The sequence below is a fragment of the Grus americana genome, chromosome 17, assembly GCF_028858705.1.
Source record: "Grus americana isolate bGruAme1 chromosome 17, bGruAme1.mat, whole genome shotgun sequence".
NCBI classification, from domain to species: Eukaryota; Metazoa; Chordata; class Aves; order Gruiformes; family Gruidae; genus Grus; species Grus americana.
The window spans coordinates 4,815,441-4,833,724 of NC_072868.1; the positions used below are offsets into that span (position 1 = coordinate 4,815,441).

Genomic DNA, 18,284 nt, shown 5'->3' on the forward strand with positions numbered 1-18,284 from the left:
TCTAAGCTTTACTGTTTTTACAGACTCGGGAAAGTGTTATTTCTCCCCAGGGATCACCGAGCCTTTCCAAAAGGCTTCCCACCAAGCGCACCATGCCCTGAAACAAGTGGTTGGGTCTCAGGCCATTCCTTCTCTTGTATGCAAAGCACATTGAAGCTGCCCGTACTGCAAGTAGATGGGCACAGTAGCTCATAACTGCATTTCTTTTATCCCTCAGCTATGCTCCTTCTCACTACATTTCTTCTAATAACATCAGCCAGCTGCTTCTCCTTTTTGACAGGCAGATTTTCAGGCAAGCAGGCTGCCAGTCGCTTGTATGAATGAGCTTCATCATTGCAGGTTTCTAATGCAGCAGTAATAATTCAGCTGGGATTTTTGCACAGCTGAGACAAATTTAAAGTATCCAGAATGAAAACAGAATTTTTTAATAGTACATTCAGCTTTCATTACTCATTTAAAGCAGTACACAAGCATTACTGAAAGTTTAAGATCTCGGTAGATAATACCAGCTGCACTATCATCTACAGCCTTTCAGATATTCACTCTTGTCTGGACTTTAGTTATTCATGGCATTTGAGAGGAATAATCAGCAAGTTTCTTTCCTAGCTTGTGAGAAAAGAGGTGGCAGAACAGGACATGAGGCCAGCTGGGTCTGCATTTTCGGACGGAGTGAATCAGGATAAATATTCCAACTCTAGTTTCGAGCTCTCCAGCATGTTTCATGCTCCAGGACAGTCTTCCTGGAGTCATTAGAGATGAGCCAAGCTCACTAGGACGAGATCATCTCGATCACAGGAGCTGAATCTTACTCAAACATGGAGACAAAGAGACATACCAATGCTCTCAGCAGCCAATTAGTTCAAATGACTCACTGGTACAGACCCAGCGCTGTTATCGTCACAGCTTTACTGCACGAGTTATTTCTGAAGGTATCTACATGTCCTGCCAAGCTGACATGACTTGGCTCGCTCAGTAAACCTGATTTTTTTCAGGACCAAAAAGGAGAGGCAAAAACATCCAACATGCTTTTGGATAATCGGGAATTTCAGCTGGGCAAAGCACGTGCAGGCTGGAGACCAAAAAACTACAGGAGTCCTCTGCCAGAGCGCAGGGACCCCACCAGCCTGGGAGACCTGCCTCTGAACACTGCCCAACAGAGCTCAGCATCAGTGCCTTCGGGTGGGCTTGAACACAACAGTCATGAGCTGCATCGCAAGATCTTACGGCAGCATTACATTTTGCAGGCATCTCCAAAGTAATTTGTTACCACGAAAATCAAATGCAAGTGAAAGACACTGCAATGTGAAGCAGAACGGGAAAACATGAATGTAGCTGAAATCCCTAACATGCAATCCTTTTTTCCCCCAGCAGGTTTATTTTTCCAGAGTACATAATATTAGCAAAGCCTGAAAATAATTTATCCCCCCTCCACCCCATCACATATCAAGAAATCCTCAAGTAGCGCTACCTATCCATCACGTGGACCCATTAAGATTAAGAGATTATTACAGTTTCTGGAGTCACCGAGGCGGTGAGATTATCCAAGCCCCAGCTTGTTCCCAGTCTGCCAGGGAGGCAGCACCCAGGCTGTGGCCCGGGGCGAAGCGCTAAGCCGCAATCACGTCTGGGTAACCGCACCAGCTCCCAGCCCCGCAACTCCAGCTGGCTCGGCTCTGCCCCGAGAGATCAAACCAGCATCTCAGCCCAACAGCTGTCAAGAAACAGCAACACTCCAACCCTGCGAAGTGCTTCTGCTCACGACACTGCTTCACGAGACGAGGCCTAATTTGTCATCCTACTGGGAGAGATACAGGCATGCCCATGGGAGCTGGGGCACGCGCAAGTGGAGAGGGAAAGCATCACCTTCCCCAACTGCTCAGCGTCATCCCCTTGACCCTCCCTGCTCTACCCCTGCTTTGGGTGGCTCAGACCCAATGGTGAACGGTCTGACCTTGCTCACTCTAAAACCCAGCAAGCTGTATGTCAGAGCACATAATCTGCTTTAGCCCGGCAAGAGTTGTAACAAACAGAGGATTACAACTGCAGGCGGTGGACAAACAGTGACAACAGATGCTACCTAAGCACACAGAGGCCTGTTAATCTCACATCTAAGAAAAAAAGAAAAAAAACATTGGGCAAAGGAGGAACCCCTGGCACCTGGCAGGATGCGATGCTGTAGCAGAGCAGGACAGCAGCTCTGAGCAGAGATCTCCACCAGACACGGGCCGGTGGTTGGGTACACGACTGCCTCCAGCTGCCCACCCGGTTCAGGAATGTCATGGCTTGGGGGAGTGAAGGAGGGGGGGAAAAATCATACGCTCTTTAGACACAGATGTATATTTAGATAAGCAAACTGCAAAGTTACTTAAACATAATTTCTACTGTAAATGTAATTTAAATCACCCAAAACATTTCCACTGCTCAGGGAAGAGCTGTAACAATGGGAGGAAGCGCTAAGACACAGCAGCTATTCTTAATGCACAAAAACACTTATTCTGATGAATAACCAAGACTTACTAATTTAAATTGAATATGTTTCTGCCTCCTGGGCATTTTGAAACTGTACAAAATTAGAAGTCTTAGCGGGTTTCTGAGGACTACTTTGTTTACCTCCCTATCAAAACACGTGCCTGACATCTACTGAGTGCTGTGCCTTGCAGAAACCATACCTTTCTTGCTGGACACTCAAGGCAGAACGAAGTGACAGGCACCGGATTAATAACCATCAAGCTGCTTGTTCACTTCCTTTAAACACAGGGACCTATTGTCAGTGCAGCCAGCTGACAAAGTGCTACACATCATTTCTAAGGTGCGATAGAAGAGCGGCAGACGGGACAAAGGATCAGCAGTCAGTTCCTTCTCCAGCTGCAGTGAGTAACCACCGTCTCATCCCAGCCACGTCAGTCAAGCTCACATGGGACCCGAGTGCACGCTGCAGAGCTTAACCCCAGCACCACCTTCACGGAGCACTTTGCACCTCCTTAATTTTCATAGAAAAAGAACACGTAAGAGCTCAAATTCCCAAGCTCGCATCCCAGCTCATTTCACAAACCTCACTTTGATTTTTGTAAGTTGAATTTTCTGTTCCCTTCTGGGACATGGATGGGGCAACAGAGCCACAAACAGAGCATCAGGAATGGACTATCTTACTCCGCTGCCCCAGTTCTCAGCCCAAAGACGTGATAGATTAGCTTGTCATCTTGTTTATTTCCTGCACCATAATCACAAGCAGCGGGATGGGCTCCACGGGCTGAACTCAGCATGAGTCAGTGTGTTTTTGGGCATCCCATAGGAGTTGCTGCCTAAAGAATGCCAAACATCCACTCTTGAAAGAGCAGAAGTCATGCACATGGCATGGCTCCACGATCAGGATAGAAGCGAATGGTTCAGAGCTACCAAGGTGATGAGACAGCTAAACAATAGCTACTGATAGCCTGACTCAGATAAGGTAGAGTTTTAGCAAGGATGGTAAGACAAGAGGAGAAAAGTAGGAGTAACCAGATCATACCTACACAACTAAGCTATTTATTAAGATTAAAAGTGAAACACCTCAAAACCAGAGCGTGGACTAAGTACAAATGCAGTTTTCAAAGCAACGTCTTCTTTAGGGTTTTTCTGATAGAATTCAATATCTTATAGTTTTAAAAATCTCCCCAGAAGTTTTTATCTTGGGTCAGACTAGCTGAAACTGCTTCAGAGATTAGGCTGGAACCCCCTCTGTGTTATCAAAGCTTGTTTTGTTGAACGATTACAATAAAAACTAAATCCACTTACGTAAACACTCCAAAATCCAAGATCCAGAGCAAAATACCTACCAAAAAGATCCCCATACATTGTCCCTACACAGGTGGATATAGGGATTTACCTGGGAACAAAATGCCACTGCACTCATTCGTGGGTAGGACATCCACCAGCCTCTGAGCAGGGACACAGAACGATACCCCTCTCTCAAAGGGAGTAGCATTTTTACAGATCCCAGTTGCTCAATCATTTATTTCCAAAATAAAAAGACAATTTAACACAGCCTAGTAGCAGAAGTTCTTATTTAGCAGCCAGGCATTAGTAAGTGCCAATTATTCCCCTCATAAGCAACAGTTGTGCTTGTAGTCAAAAGTGCCATCATTTATCCCAACGGGCTTCCGTTCTACTTTGTCATCTCTTCAGCACTAACAGATCCATCAGAAGAAACCCAAACTTCTCTGTGTGTGGAAAGATTACAAGTGGCCCATAATTTATATTTATGGGCATTCTCCCCATTTGTCCTCAAGAAGAGAGTTGGGACGGAAACAGAACAGGGCTGCTTAAAAAAAAAAAGTCAGCTGTCACTATTTTTGCTATGCTGGCACCCTGCTCTGAAGTCACCACACAGAGCTTGTTTGTACTAGTTTCATCTATAAATGACACAACAGCTGGAACAAAACTGCTCGAGATGCTGAGCCTGATTGCACAATACAGCTCACAGCTCTTACAGAGCTATTAGTAGTCAAGAGTTTGTTAACTCATTAGGAGAGAGCTTGTTTTTCCACAATATTCATGACAAAGTTTAATTACACGAGTCTTCATGAAAACCAGGATCAGGAGATTGCAGGCATGATCTAGGATTTAGAAGAGCTTGCTACAGACATGTCCAAACAGCTTTGTAGTGCAGGATTTAAAGGAAGAACAACACAGGGCAGGTGAGGGTCGTGGTACAAGGTCATCTCAAAGGTCAGTCAGAGACCAGAGTAGTGCCTATAAATCCCCACACACTGTTTGCTTTTATTTAAAACCCCACTGCTCTAACTGCAGGGCCAAAGAGAAGATCAGACATAGGAAGTCACGCGTATCAATGTCAAGTGCTGCTGCAAGACAGATTTTTATTCTTCATTTTACACCCGTGCAAGTGCAGAGTAACACGGTGCTATTGCAAAGGCAAAAAGACGACATCACATAGATCATCCACTGAATAAGCACTGTCAAATCCAAGTTAAAGCAGCAGAAATTAAATTCAGACTCACAGGTGAGTTGAAAAACTACAGAGCTTTCATAAAGTAAATCTAAAGACATATACACAAGCAGATGAACTATAGCAACTACGTTTTACCTCACAGCTCTAGTAAGTCTGATGAACTCTCATCACCATCACCTGACATTCAGGACTCTACGTTTTAACCAGGCTGGTCTAAGCAACCAAACTTGGACAATGGACATTTTCCAACACAGGCATCACCTGACTGTGCCTGCTCACTCGACTCCTGCTCAGGTTTTGGCCCAACACACAACTCAGCCTGACCTATGCTGGGAGCAGCACCACTGGGCTAAAGCAAGAGCTGCACGTACGCCAGGTACAAAGGAGAGGAGGAGATAAGACCTACTGTCCTTGCAGCTGTGCAAAAGCAACAGTTGGGCAGTTTCTGATAGGACTAAAACTGTTCAGAATTAACTGGAACAACCCACAGGAATGGTAGAAACCAAACTTCCATGATGGAAGAGGTGTACGTACATCACCTTACCCTAAAAGCTTTCAAGCTGACCCATCAGCGTCTGCACTGCTGAGGCTCCCAGACTTCCTACTGTGATTACTGGGACACCTGCACCATGACAGAGGAGGAAGGATGAGGACTCTCACCATCACCTGGGAAACTGGCTTCCTCATAAGCACATGAGTTAGTGAATTAATGAAGTAATGAATTAGAGAATTAACAAGTTACATTGAAAGGGGACTAAACCCTTGTTTGATTTTTACCTAATGATTTCATGTAATAAAACTGGAGTCACAGGGTACACCCTCCTGTAACTTTGAGAGTCCAAATGAACCATGACACTTGACTCAGCACTACTGTCAGAAAAAGTACTCATATAGGGTTAAGTGATATTCATAGATCCCCAGCGAGCAACCAAGCGGCAGCTTGGCCTTTACCAAGACTAGTTTTCACCATCTGCTTTGTTGACACTGACAATGAGGTAATGCTAATCCATTACAAAATTGCACAGACCTCACTAGCAGAGTTCACAGAAAAGCCTTAAAGAAGCAATTCCTTGGTCCTACTGACAGATTTGCTCCTCTCCCCCCCCCTCCCCCAGTTAGGTTCTCTTCCCGCTAACACATCATTGCGGCTAGAATAAGCTTTACAAAAAGCCATTCTCCAAAAAGCTTTTTCCACCATACGTGCTCGTATTTAATAAAGCCTTGAATTCTCCCAACTGACCTGGCAGCTCTGTGCTTGGTCCAAACTCTTCCTGGCCTGCAAACATCCGGCAGCTTCACGCCTGCTTTGCGCTGGCTGAGAGAGCGTAGGAAGCATGAAGTGAATGAACTCTGAAACTCTTGGATTAGGGATATCATTGGAAGGACTGCTCCCAGGAGGTGTCCTTCCTCTCCCATTAGTCAAAGGAAATACTGCATCTAAATACAGCTGTTACCTTTATCTACTTTTACCCTTCTTATGCACAAGCTGGAGTGACTCCAGGATTCTGGAATATTTGACCAAAACAACCGTGTATCAGATCAGCTGCAGGGATGTATATATTGCAGCTTCACATCTACCTTCCGCTATGAGGCATGCAAGGATTTCCTTCCACTGTGTTAGCCCTGCTGTTTTCAAACAGTAACATTGTCTGAGCTTTACCTTGACCGAGAAAAACAACTTTCATCAGCAAAGCTGTATTTATTTGTGGCCTAAAGAGGATATCCTTCCAGTTCCATTATATATTGGCCACCTGCTATGGACCTTGCAAGAGTTACAGGCTCCTGTTTTCCCTCTAGAACTCAAACAGCACCCTCAAGACAAGAAACACCACTTTCATTTGCCAGTCTTGGTCACTTGGTTAGGGTTGTCAGAAGTATGATCAAGCAGGAGAAAAGGAGGTTCAAGCACTGGCAGCATGCTCAATTGTGTACATACAGAGACACTGAGAAACCTGAGCTCCCAGGACTCCAGCATAACTGTTAATTTGGCAGCAGCGGTGACAAAGTTTTAAGTTGACAGCACTTGAATGGTAACCATCGTGATCAAGACAGCCTCACACACGAGCTTCAGAACCATCATGCCAAAGCCTCTTCCTGCCCCAAACTAGCAGGGCTCCAAAGTAGCCCCCACCAGACGGACTTCCCTTCCATGTGCGTATGCTCTCCATGTCCACCACAGGCTAAACCCAGTGAAGGTTCACCAAAAATTGGAGGGCAAGGAAGACATCTGTCATGCCACTTCCTCCAGGAAACAGGCACTTAAGTGACCTCAACTAATGCAGAAACGAGACCCTTCAACGGAGAAGAGTGTGGAGGGAAGGGAGTGAAGAGTACTCTGCATTGGTGCCATTACGCTGTTTCGTACTGGGAATGAGGTCTCTCCCATGCTGCATTAGGTGACCCAGGCAGGGATAACTGAGAAGTATAAAATGATGACTCTTGCTCGGGAGTCTGCTGTCACTACTTCATCAACACCCAGGCTGCCTGCTCTGCTACTGCTGAACCGTAAGCGTATAATGGTCGAGCAGGCTCTTGCCACTGCCCTCACCACCTTCCTGGCAGTCCCTTCCCAATACACACATAGCAGTAACACGTGGTGGCACCAACCTCCACTGCTGAGTCCATCATCCTAGAAGGAACCTTCTAAAAAAAGGGCAAAAGAGGACAAAGGGATAAGTACATTAGTGCTGCAAAAATCAACAAACAGGAATTCATGCACTGGAAGTGTGCTTGGGTCTCAGCCAAGTTGTTTACTGAAACGCAGAGGTCTCAACTAAATGTTGCATTCCGTATCATTTCCTACGCTCAGGCTCCACCATATGATGGGAGCGTGTATGTTCATGTGGACATCTCACAGACCATAAGCCACAGTATTCAATTCAAGTAGCCAGGAACATTGTAGGTTACCATAGATGGAACAAAAATCATATTATATAAAAACTAAACAACTCTCAGACAACCAGTGAATTAACAAGAGGCTTGGCAGACACTATGCAATAACACTCGAGGGTCCCAAAACTTCTCCCTCTAAAAATTTAAAAGGACATGAAAGACAGACCAGAATTGTTGCTTATTTTAAAAGGTACCCACAGTGGGGCTTGCCCTGTTATTTTTCTGTATGACAACAGCTAAGTTTCCTTCATACATAGCTAGCACAGAGGATTTAGTGAGAAAGATCCTCATTTTTACAAGAGACCCAAATTTTGCAGACAGCTCACAGTCCAGGCACTAGCAGCCCTGGGGCTGATGGAATAGGCTATGCAGATGGAAACAATTATTTAGGAGGGGAAGGACTCCTGCATGCATGGAGCAACATCTCACTAAAACTGAAGCCTCCCACCAACACATTCCAGACTCTTGGAGTAATCTACTTTGGGGAATATGCTTTAAGCCACATCAGCTTTTGTATTTCTTTCTCTAAACTTCTTCGCAATCACAAAACACACTCCCTTGCAAAATGACCTAACGGTCTTACCAAACAGCAGCAAGTACCAGAAAGTACTATAAACATCTGGATCAAAAACCTAGTTAGAGACCTGACTTTTCAAGCAACAGGTTCTGATTTCAGCAAGCTTTTCACTACTCAACACACCTGGAGGGACTTGCCCACACAATTAACAATGCTGCAGTGAACGACTTCTACCTAAAGTCCATGGCATAACATAATGAATAAATCCTACAGGCTACATTTGATAAGTAGAATATCAAATCTAAGTGCCTTATATAACTCAAAATCATGTTTCTTAGAAAGGAACAGCATTACAGAAAGGAATAGCCTTAACTGATTAGAAATATCTAATTAAGGGTAATCTTTTCAAGCCAGCTGCATAAAAAATATTTCATATAATATGTTGCAGAAGAAAAATAACTCCAGCATGCTTCAATTAAGACTCAGTGCCATATGGATTTTACATCTGCAGCAGGAAGGCTCAAACACCATGTCACAACTAAGACATTTTTATGTCTCCAACTGAAAGCACTTAAACTGCTTGGAATCGAAGCACATGGGCCATAACATCCCCAATTAAGCAAACATTTTGCTGAACTGAGAGCCTGAAAGACATACGAAGCTAGACTATACCATATTCTGGTCATGCATTGTAGCCTCCAACTTTTCAGGGGTAAAAAAAGCTAAGAGCGTACAGCATGAAACCTTCCGTTCCCTCCCCACCCAGCCAAAGCAGAACCACTCAGTGAAAGTCCCACAGTGGTTTTTAACGAGGCACTAAAGGATTGGGGGTCCTTTGCTCCGTGCAGGCAGAGAAGGGCACTGTTCCCCAGAGCGGTTTACACTCGCTGTCACAAGCACGTGCGAAGGGTTCCTCAGGTCACCACCTCATCCAACCTCCTGCTTAAAGCAGGGTTAAAACAGAAGCCAGACCAGGATGCTGAGGGCTTTGGCCAGCTGGGTCTTGTAAAGGACTGAGGTGCCACCACCTGTGTGGGCCCCTGTTTCAACACTCCCCTGTACTCACAAGGAGTGATATTTTTTCTTAAGGCAAGCTGGACCCTCACCCATTTCAATTTATAAAGCTTTGCCAAGTGACACAATTCTCCATCCAACTAATCAAGGATGTTACTAACTGGAAAACAACCTTTACGGGTTTTTCCTTTCAGCATCAAAAACACCATCTCAAAAAACACGCCTTGATTAAACCAAGAGCTATGGTGCTGCCGTTGCGCCCTCTTGGGGCACCCGGGACCATGAGCCAAATCTTGAACATTATTTTTCTACATGCAGCTGGACCCAAGAACCCCGATTCCTCTTTACTAAAACCAGATGTCGGCCAAGTTAAATCATCCCATGACTCCTCCAGGAGAAGGATGTAAACAGCCACAGCTCACCCAGCTGTTACCAAGAGAGGCCCCGCTGTCAAGTTAGGGATCCCAACGTGCTGCAAGACCTTATCCATACTGCCTTCAGACATGTTTACCACTTAAATGCATCAAAACACATTACATCACTTGAGTTTACACTAGATTAGAGTTTGGGTCTTTTATCAACTTCTTCCAAAGTTTTGAGCTCAGAGGAGAAAGAAACTGATACCTACATTTTTCAACATATGATGCTTCCCAACGGGGTCTTCATGTTTAACAAACCTCACCCCTGCCTGCAAAGTAAATGCTTTGTAAATAAGAAGAGAGGGAAAACAAAGAGAGATTAAGTGATGTGCAAAAAGTTTTAAAACATCTATGGTACAGTTTGGTATATAGAAATGCAGGCTTCTGCCTCCCAGGAGGCTTAACCTCAGTCGGAAGAAACTACCACTCATGCTGTGCTCCAAAGCATTCAATCCAGGTTTTGATATCAAACTTTTGCAGCTAAGAAAACCACATACTTGTTACAATATAGAAGTGCCCTAGGATGGAGGCTGCTGGGTGTGTATGAGAAATAATGCTTTGCCCCAGGTGAACAAGAGACCTTACAGGTGAATTAAATCCCAAACTACAGAAAAGCCTTCATTTTTAAAAAAGCATCTATTTGAAATCACTGCAAACAATCACATTGAAAGGAGCTCTACTACAAAATATAGGTCTGCTCTGCTACAGTATATAAGCTGTATATAAGCTCTAACGCTCCTGCTGATGCCCAGAAAACAGCTTGTGCACGCAACAGCAAAGGGAAAATTAAAGCACAAATTCTCTGATGCTATTCAGGCGCTTGCAGGCTACAAGGCAGCTGAGAGGTCATGCTACATTCACATCGTGGACTCCAACTGCTTGGCAAAGGTAGGCACCGGGGGCAGGCGTTACAGCTAGGTTTAAGGTAAGAAACATTTTAACAAAGGTCGACCGCAACACAAAGTCTACAGGGTTCAGACCAAGTCCCCCTGTCTGTAGGTCTGGGCCCATTCTCCAAGTCAGGTTCACACATCATCAACCACTTGCAAGAAGCACAGACCCACAGCAGAGCCAACAGGGCCTTTCCATGCTACTTTTAGGCAAATCCACACACAAAAGTTTTGTTCTTAACAGCCAAATATTTAGGCACGCAGTATTTCTCCTAGCTCAGAGACAGGAAAACCAGGTATAAACCACTACTGCCATCAGCATAGCTGTGGTACTGGGGAACTCCGCAGGAACCGGTAATCCTCAAAGTAGGTTTCTCAAGCAGGTTTGGATGTTGGCACCAACCTCCCTGCTATTACAGTGACACTACAAGCGACAGCCAGCCCAGCCAAGCTAAAGCTATTCTGAGTGTATTTACACAGACTAAAAACTACCCAAAGCATATACTTTGGTATCACCAGGCTCTAAAACATCACCATGCAATACAAGAAACAACAATATTCTACTAGACCTTCAGAGAGTTTACCTACCTCAGTTCATCTACTTCTTTGCAGTAATTGTCCCAGTAAAACGTTTTTAACTTGAATAGTGGCGTTTTGGCAACTGCCTCAAGATAATAAGGTTTCTTACTGAACTGAGATTAACAGAGTTCAATATATTGAAGTAGCCTAAACAAGTGATATCCTATAGAGACAGGGGCCATCCCCAGCGGCTCAGCCGCAAGATTAAGTCCTTCTTGCCAACACAATTTTAAGTGCACGTAGACCAGGTGGAAAGAAAAACCATGACACTACCAGAAAATGTTCTTCTCGCTGGCTCAGGGAAGACAGCTTTGAGCTGTCAGTAGGGGGGCTGTAGCTGAAACAAAAACCCCACTCCCCAGCGGGGCAGGGGAAGCCACCTTCTGCAGGAAAAGCGGCAATTTAGCACCGAACGTTATAGCATCTCCGGCAACAGCAACCCCGCAGCTCTGGGGCAGCGCCAGTCCCCCTACCCCCGCCCCCCAGCATCAGCCTACCTGCTGGGGTCAGCGCTGCAGACAAGAGCTGCCCACCGGAGAAGGGGAAAAGCCGAGAGATGGGAGCTCTCCCTCGACATCCGACCGCGGCACAACAGCCGAAGCGCCTCGCTCCGCGGCACCGCCCCCCGCCGCCGCTCCGAGCTCCACCGCAGCAGCCCCGGAGCCTAAACCCTTACTGGGGCTCGCTGGCCGGGACTCACCGCGGGGCAGGCGCGGAGCTCCGCGGGAAGGGCGGGTGGGCACGGCCGCCGCCTGCGTGGGTAGCCCCGGGCGCGGCGGGGCCCCTGCGCGGGCTCCGGGAGTAGGCGGGGCCGGGGCGGACCCCACGCAGGACCGCTGCCCGAGCTCGCCCCCAGTAACAACAGCAGCTGCAACCGATCCCTCAGCATCTGCCTTCAACACCCGCCCCGGCCCCGCTGGCAGACCGGGAAGGCACGGGGCGTCCCCGGAGGAGAAGTGTCCCGGTCCCGCTCCGGGCAGAGGCGGAGATTTCCTCGGCAAACAGCTGAGGAACGGCAAATATTTTTTTTTCTTTCTTCCCTAAATAAAGATGTGGACAAATAAGTTTTATTTAAGAGCATACTGCTCTGGACAAATATTTGGACATGTGGACTTCAGGGGATGGGGAGGGAAAGACAAATAAACATAAACACAGCATGCTTCATAATTAGTGCAGGTTAGTGTAAGTGTTACATAGTCTGCCCGTGCAAGACTCTGGAGAGACACAGTTACTCCACACAAGGAGCAAAGACAAACATTTCCACAAGTAGCAATGTACTCTTTGGGATGTGACTTCCTAATTTAGGTCCTCTTTAAAACCAGTTTGTTGAATGTGTGCATTAACACCAGGAGCAACCAGCTGTTCTGTTCCTAGCCTGACACCTGGCTAAACCCTTAGGCCACACAGTCCCACCAACTGGTTAAATCAGGTTGTTAGTGAGTGCCTCTTTGGGCTGTGCTCTAACCTCGTATTGCCTGTCAGCTCTGCTGAAAAGCATATCCTGAACAGCTATGAAGGAAATACATGCTCAGCATCTGCTAAGGGCTTAATTATTCCTTGTTAATTGGAGGTAGGCTCATTTCATTTGTTAGACCTGAGCATTGAAAGACTGTTTCCTACTTTGAGAACTCACAAGCTGGAGATCAGAAAAGTGCTAATTGCAATATGAATAAAATAATCACTGGGCTGTACTGCAGTCAGTAAGAACCACTACTGAGAGCCATTACCTTGATCTTAACTTGTTTGAAATGAAAGATTAGTAGTGGTAAACAGAGAGTATCACTAGTGTGGTGTAGCATTTGGTCCTCATAGAAAGGAACTCATCCCTCTAAGGTGGGAGGGGAGCAGAGTGCACACGCAAGCACAAGAGGCTGGCTACTGTTGTTCATTTAACAGCTAACCAGGCAATACTGTCACTTTGAAAGTAGCTGTTATGACCAAGTGCATGTCAACTTAGTCTTCACTAAGTTTCCTTTTCAGAAACTTAACCTCCCTCTACCAGGCTGCTAATGGTCATGGGACTACCTGCTTTACTTCCTCTTGAGGAAGTTCTGAGCTTCATCACTCTGTTCCAGTTTGCTTATATCTCCTCCCCAAGAGTGAAGCCAATAGCCCTCTGCTTTCCAGCCTCAGGGAGCCCAGGATTTTCACAACTTTTTCATTCAGCAAAACAGACAGCTGAGCCATGTAGATCATCAAAGAGGATGGCAGCAGTTGAATCCTCAGGACATTAGAGATCTGGAGTAACTGGCAGATAAAGTTCCAGGTGAGAGAAGAAAGCATGGTACACAACAGCTGGTGAAGAAAAGGAGGAAAAGAATTGTCACTGCAATGATGTTTTCAGAAAAGGTTCTGTTTTCAGAAGGATACAAGTGATGTGAGACCAGGAGTGCTGTTCCCTTCCCTCACCCACCCAACTAACAAGCCAACCCCAGTTCTTCAAACTGCTCTGTTCACATCAATATTTATATATGTGAAGAGCTCTAGGAGAATCAACGGTTACCCTAAACAAGTCTAAGCTTATTCTTAGCATCGTTTCTCTGGTCTTTGAGCAACAATGGAAAAAAACTTATGACACTGACTTGGTACTGCTTTAGTGATGTTAACAGGGTCAAAAACATTTTGACTTGAGATATTAGTGATTCCATGCTAAAACTGGGCTTCAAGGTGTGCTAGTCAAACAGCTACAGCAATTTAAGATGATACCAGTCCTTAGTTATTCTAAGCTAATAAAGGTCACTGCTCCAGCAAAGCTGGTGGAATTAAGTGTGGGTGAGTACCTCAGTTGCTGCAATTCAAAAATCCCAGCAATGTAAATGAATAGACAGAACTGAATAGTGACAGTGGAGACACAGACCAGCTTTCCCTGCTGAGCCCCTTCTGCAAAGGAACGTGCAGTCAAGGCACAGGGAAAGAGAATATACACAGGCACTAAGCTCTTCCACGGCTTCAAATACATCTTTTGGGATTTGTATAAAGCTTAAGAAGATTGGGACTGCCATGTTTGCAAAGAGACTTCTGGCTTCAGCTCTTATTAAGTAAGTGAAATACATCTAATTTTTAGACACATACTCCACTGCAAGAAATCTGAAGCAGCTTTTAAAAATACATAGTATCAGCCATACATACCAGGAGAGTTTCTATAGAACATTGAGCTAAGCCTCTTATCTTAGAGGGATAGGTACTAGTTTTCACTGTTCCAAATTCAATTCTCAAGGACTTTTTAAATATGCGTACATCTCTTTAAATATATATATACACACATACTTATACAATACACAAATATGACAGTTCTGTACTATTTATGTTACCTTGACTTTGTCTACAGCAAGAGTTATTCCAAACAGGGAAGACAGGAAAAAAAGCCTTGTTAGTCATTAACCAAGCAGAAACCAATGTTGCAGCTTTCTCTTACCCAAGAGGCTGGGGAGCCAGGCAGAGGTAAAAAAAAAAAAAAAAAAATCAGAGCTGAGGCACAAAAACAATAGATACGCAGAGAGTTACTCACCATCATGATGTTACAGAGATCACTCCTCTCAGCATGGGAAGGTCTTATCTTCTGGCTCTGAGACCAGCTGTCTGAGATTGCAGGAAGAAGACTTTGGGTTTGGCTTTTTGGTTTTGAACTCAAATAAACAGGTTTGGGCCTCAGCTTTCCTAGAGATCCACTGGATTGGGTCTCCTCTTGCAATTCTGTACTGGATATGTCATTCTGATTTTCTTCCTCTGTTGACTCATCCTCAAATTTAGAGTCAGAATCAGGCTCATCAGAAAATTGTTTCTTTATTTCTCCTGCACCGGGTACCTGTACTAGAAATAAGTTTTAAAAGAATGTGTAAATTATCTATAACATGGCTTTTTCTCCCTAGCTATAAGCCTTACATGCTCAAGCTAGGCAAGGCTCTTCTGAATCTTTTTCAGCTGAAACAAAGGCTTCCCAAGCCCAATTTATTGTAAAGGCAGTAAGAGGCCTATACAAGTGTTTGATTTTATCCAATTAGCTCTTAATCAGCAACTATATTAAAGGAGGAACTGAAAGATACAGTGCTTTTTACTTGTACCTGCTATAAAATAGCCTAAAATAAGTAGGTATGACTGAATTAGTCAGGAAAATATTAAACCAAAAACTTTTATTATCTTAAGAGTGATTGAGAAATGCTCTAATGTTCTAGTACTGCAAACACACTAGTATGGAACAAATTAGTAATATGTGTAGTCATATTTATTAAAATGGAATTTAGAGCATTTGTGTAAATCCTTGGAGGCCTGGTGCTAACAACAGTCACCTCAGGGCTAGAAATTGTGAAGGTAAATGCAGTACATATAACCTGAAAATACCATTCAAGGCATCAAGATATTCCAGAGTTACTCTGTCCAGGCAAAAAGCTGATCCTCCACCTGAGCGTAAGTATGCGGCACAGCTACCCCTTACCTGTGCAAAACAGAGTATTTTATTCCACTCTTCAGGTAGTAGCCATAAGTCATGCCTGTGCTGCTCAGGGTACCTTGTACCATTGTCACAACCTCTTACAACCTGTGGTTTTAATTGCTATGATCAATTACTCACAAGAGTGTGTTTGTGTGGAGGGAAGGTACTTTGCTGCTGCAGTGAGCAGAGGCTGTTAGGAGTATCAGTTGTGTGCTAAGCCTGCAGAATGGGAGCTGGAAGTCACAAATGCAGCATGCACACACATGCAGGATGGGGAAGGAGGGAGGAGCACAAGCCCCTGCTGTGGTACCTCTCGTTCCTCTGCTGTCTGTGGGTGCAAAGGAATTGTCTCAATGTCGCTGCTCCTGTGGGATCTATTATAGAGCTGGATACCACATTATTAGGTAAGAACAGAGGGCACCAAATAGAAGTAAAAGCTCACTGAAGTAAAATTTTGTTCTTGTTTTCCTTCCTACAGCTGTTCTGTGAAGGCAGAATTGGTGCTTTTGAACTCATGATCGATTCCTCAGCTGGGATTGCTTATGCTCCAGGATTAGAGCAAACTAGCAAAGCTCTATCCTCATGAGTGCATCAACAAGCCCATTATTAGGCTAAAGCAAAGCTTGTGTTATTAGTTACTGACATGTTAGAAATGAAGAATCACTGGTGGATCAGAAAGAGATGTAAAATACACAAATAAATGAAAATGCATGTCCTGCTGCCTTCAAATATTTTCTATCAGCCTCAGCACTGATAAAAGAATCCCTTAACAGTTCCTCTGGTAACACCACCACCCCCACCCCCCCCAAAAAAAAAAAAAAAGTGTAGGAGCACTATACTGCCAGAGTTTGAAAATGTACAAAATTAGAGGGTTAGGTTTGCTTTCTGGGGGATTTTTTAATAGAAATTTACAAAAATTACTTGTCCTTTGCCTTAAACTAAATTACCTCTGAGAAAAAGGGAGAGGGCAAGGCAAACCAGCTGGCAGCATCCTGTCTTCTAAGCATTTTTAACAGAAAAGCATAATAATTTGAGTTTGATTTTTCCATATGCTACCAACAGTACAAAAAAACCCTTTAGTTTCCCTTTGTGACAAGTGGCATTAGCCTAAAAATAGCTAGCAGAGTGCTTTAAAGATGTAGCTAATAGATAAAGCCTTTATGCAGGAGCATTTTATCTGCTCAACTGCAGAACTTACCTTCATTAAGTAGAAGCTGTAGCCAGATAATCATTATGATCAACAGCATTACAAATGGCAAACAAAGCCAGAAGAAAAGAAGAGGAAAGGTCAGATCATTCACCAAAGGAACCAGAGGATACTTCATGGCTTGCTTCAGGTTACGCTAAGTTTAGCACAGCCTGCCTGCTCCGCTTTACTAACTACCTTTTAATAACTCCCATTGCATCACTGTGTTAATCTCAAGACTGCTGCTATACTCAGCACAGTCAGCAAAAGGGACAGCCCCGTGCTATGCAGGGAGGGAGAAATAAGGATAAAACATGGGATAAAAAGAACTGAGAAAACATTTGATTTGATTGTCCTTCCTTCAGTTGGTGTTTACAGGATAAATACAAACTAGGAAGCTTTCAAGGCTTATGTTAAAACAATAGTTAAAGGTATTGTAAAGTTTATGCCTGCAGATATGGGGGAGATAACCCAGCGCTTCAGCCACTTTGAAGCTGGGGAGCCAAGGTTACTTCTGAGAAATCAATAAAACAGAATTACCCTGCAGAGATGTGTAGAGGATGACTAGCTAAAAATTACTTCTCCCAGGCTTTCTTATTTGACGTGGAGCACAAATTTGTCCCATACGAACATGGACTCTAACCTACTCTCTATGTTTCTATTAGTTAATCCATTAGGAAAATAAACCTTTGTAGTTTCATTGCTGTTCTGTCTCCCCTCCAAGAAAGGCAAGCCAGCATGTTTCATAGGGTGTATGTCTATAAATGTATTGCTTAATAGTAAAGGAGTTCAGTGGTGATCAAAGTAGGAACAGATAGGTGACTTTGACTTGATATTCATCACGCTGTGTGTTTCTCCTTCAATAAAATAACACCGTTACCTATCGCTTACCTCAGAGGGGCTTGTTTGGCTAAATTAATTGTTTGTGTAGCTCTCAGCAAGCCTTAGACAAGAGCAGCTATGTAAGCGCACATTAGGAATGATTGCATGCATTTAACATTCTCGCTTACGTGCATGTGTTTGTTTTTATGGAGTAACAGCCCCTCGAAACGAGCCTTTTAATCCCAAGATCTAAATGAACTTTGCAAATTCTTATTAATTCACGTTAATAACAACCCTGTGTGATAAAAGAAAGCTATTATCCCTACTTTGTGCAGTGTGTAAACAAGTGAGAAAAGCCATTAATGACCTCAGCTTCGAGGACGCTAAATATTTGCCATCCCCAGGTTGGGGCATTTCTGAAAATCAGGGTGACGGTGGTTCGTCTGCAACCGCGGTGACAGGAGTGACGGAAAGGAGGCGACTCCAGCGGTTATGAAGTTCTACTGAAGCGTCTCTCCGGGCCCTGTCACAGGGACCGCTCTGGCACAGGCCGGGGACACGGGTATTCACTTCCACGCAGGTGCCAGA

At 44.5% G+C, this 18,284-nt stretch overlaps 1 protein-coding gene across 2 annotated transcripts in view; it reads right to left on the bottom strand.

Moving 5' to 3' along the window:
• The window catches only part of ARHGAP40 (Rho GTPase activating protein 40), a 46,547-nt gene extending 31,504 nt beyond the window's left edge, over positions 1-15,043 (bottom strand). Inside the window, exon 1 of one of the 2 annotated variants that reach the window (XM_054845361.1) lies at positions 14,768-15,043. Coding sequence is in view for 1 of the 2 variants with exons in the window: in XM_054845360.1 (XP_054701335.1) it covers positions 11,757-11,836 (80 nt within the window). In the remaining variant the exon portion in view is untranslated. Of the gene's footprint in view, positions 1-11,756; positions 12,038-14,767 lie in introns of those variants that run through there. The other variant, XM_054845360.1, reaches the window with a different exon arrangement.
• Between the last annotated feature and the right edge of the window lie 3,241 nt (positions 15,044-18,284).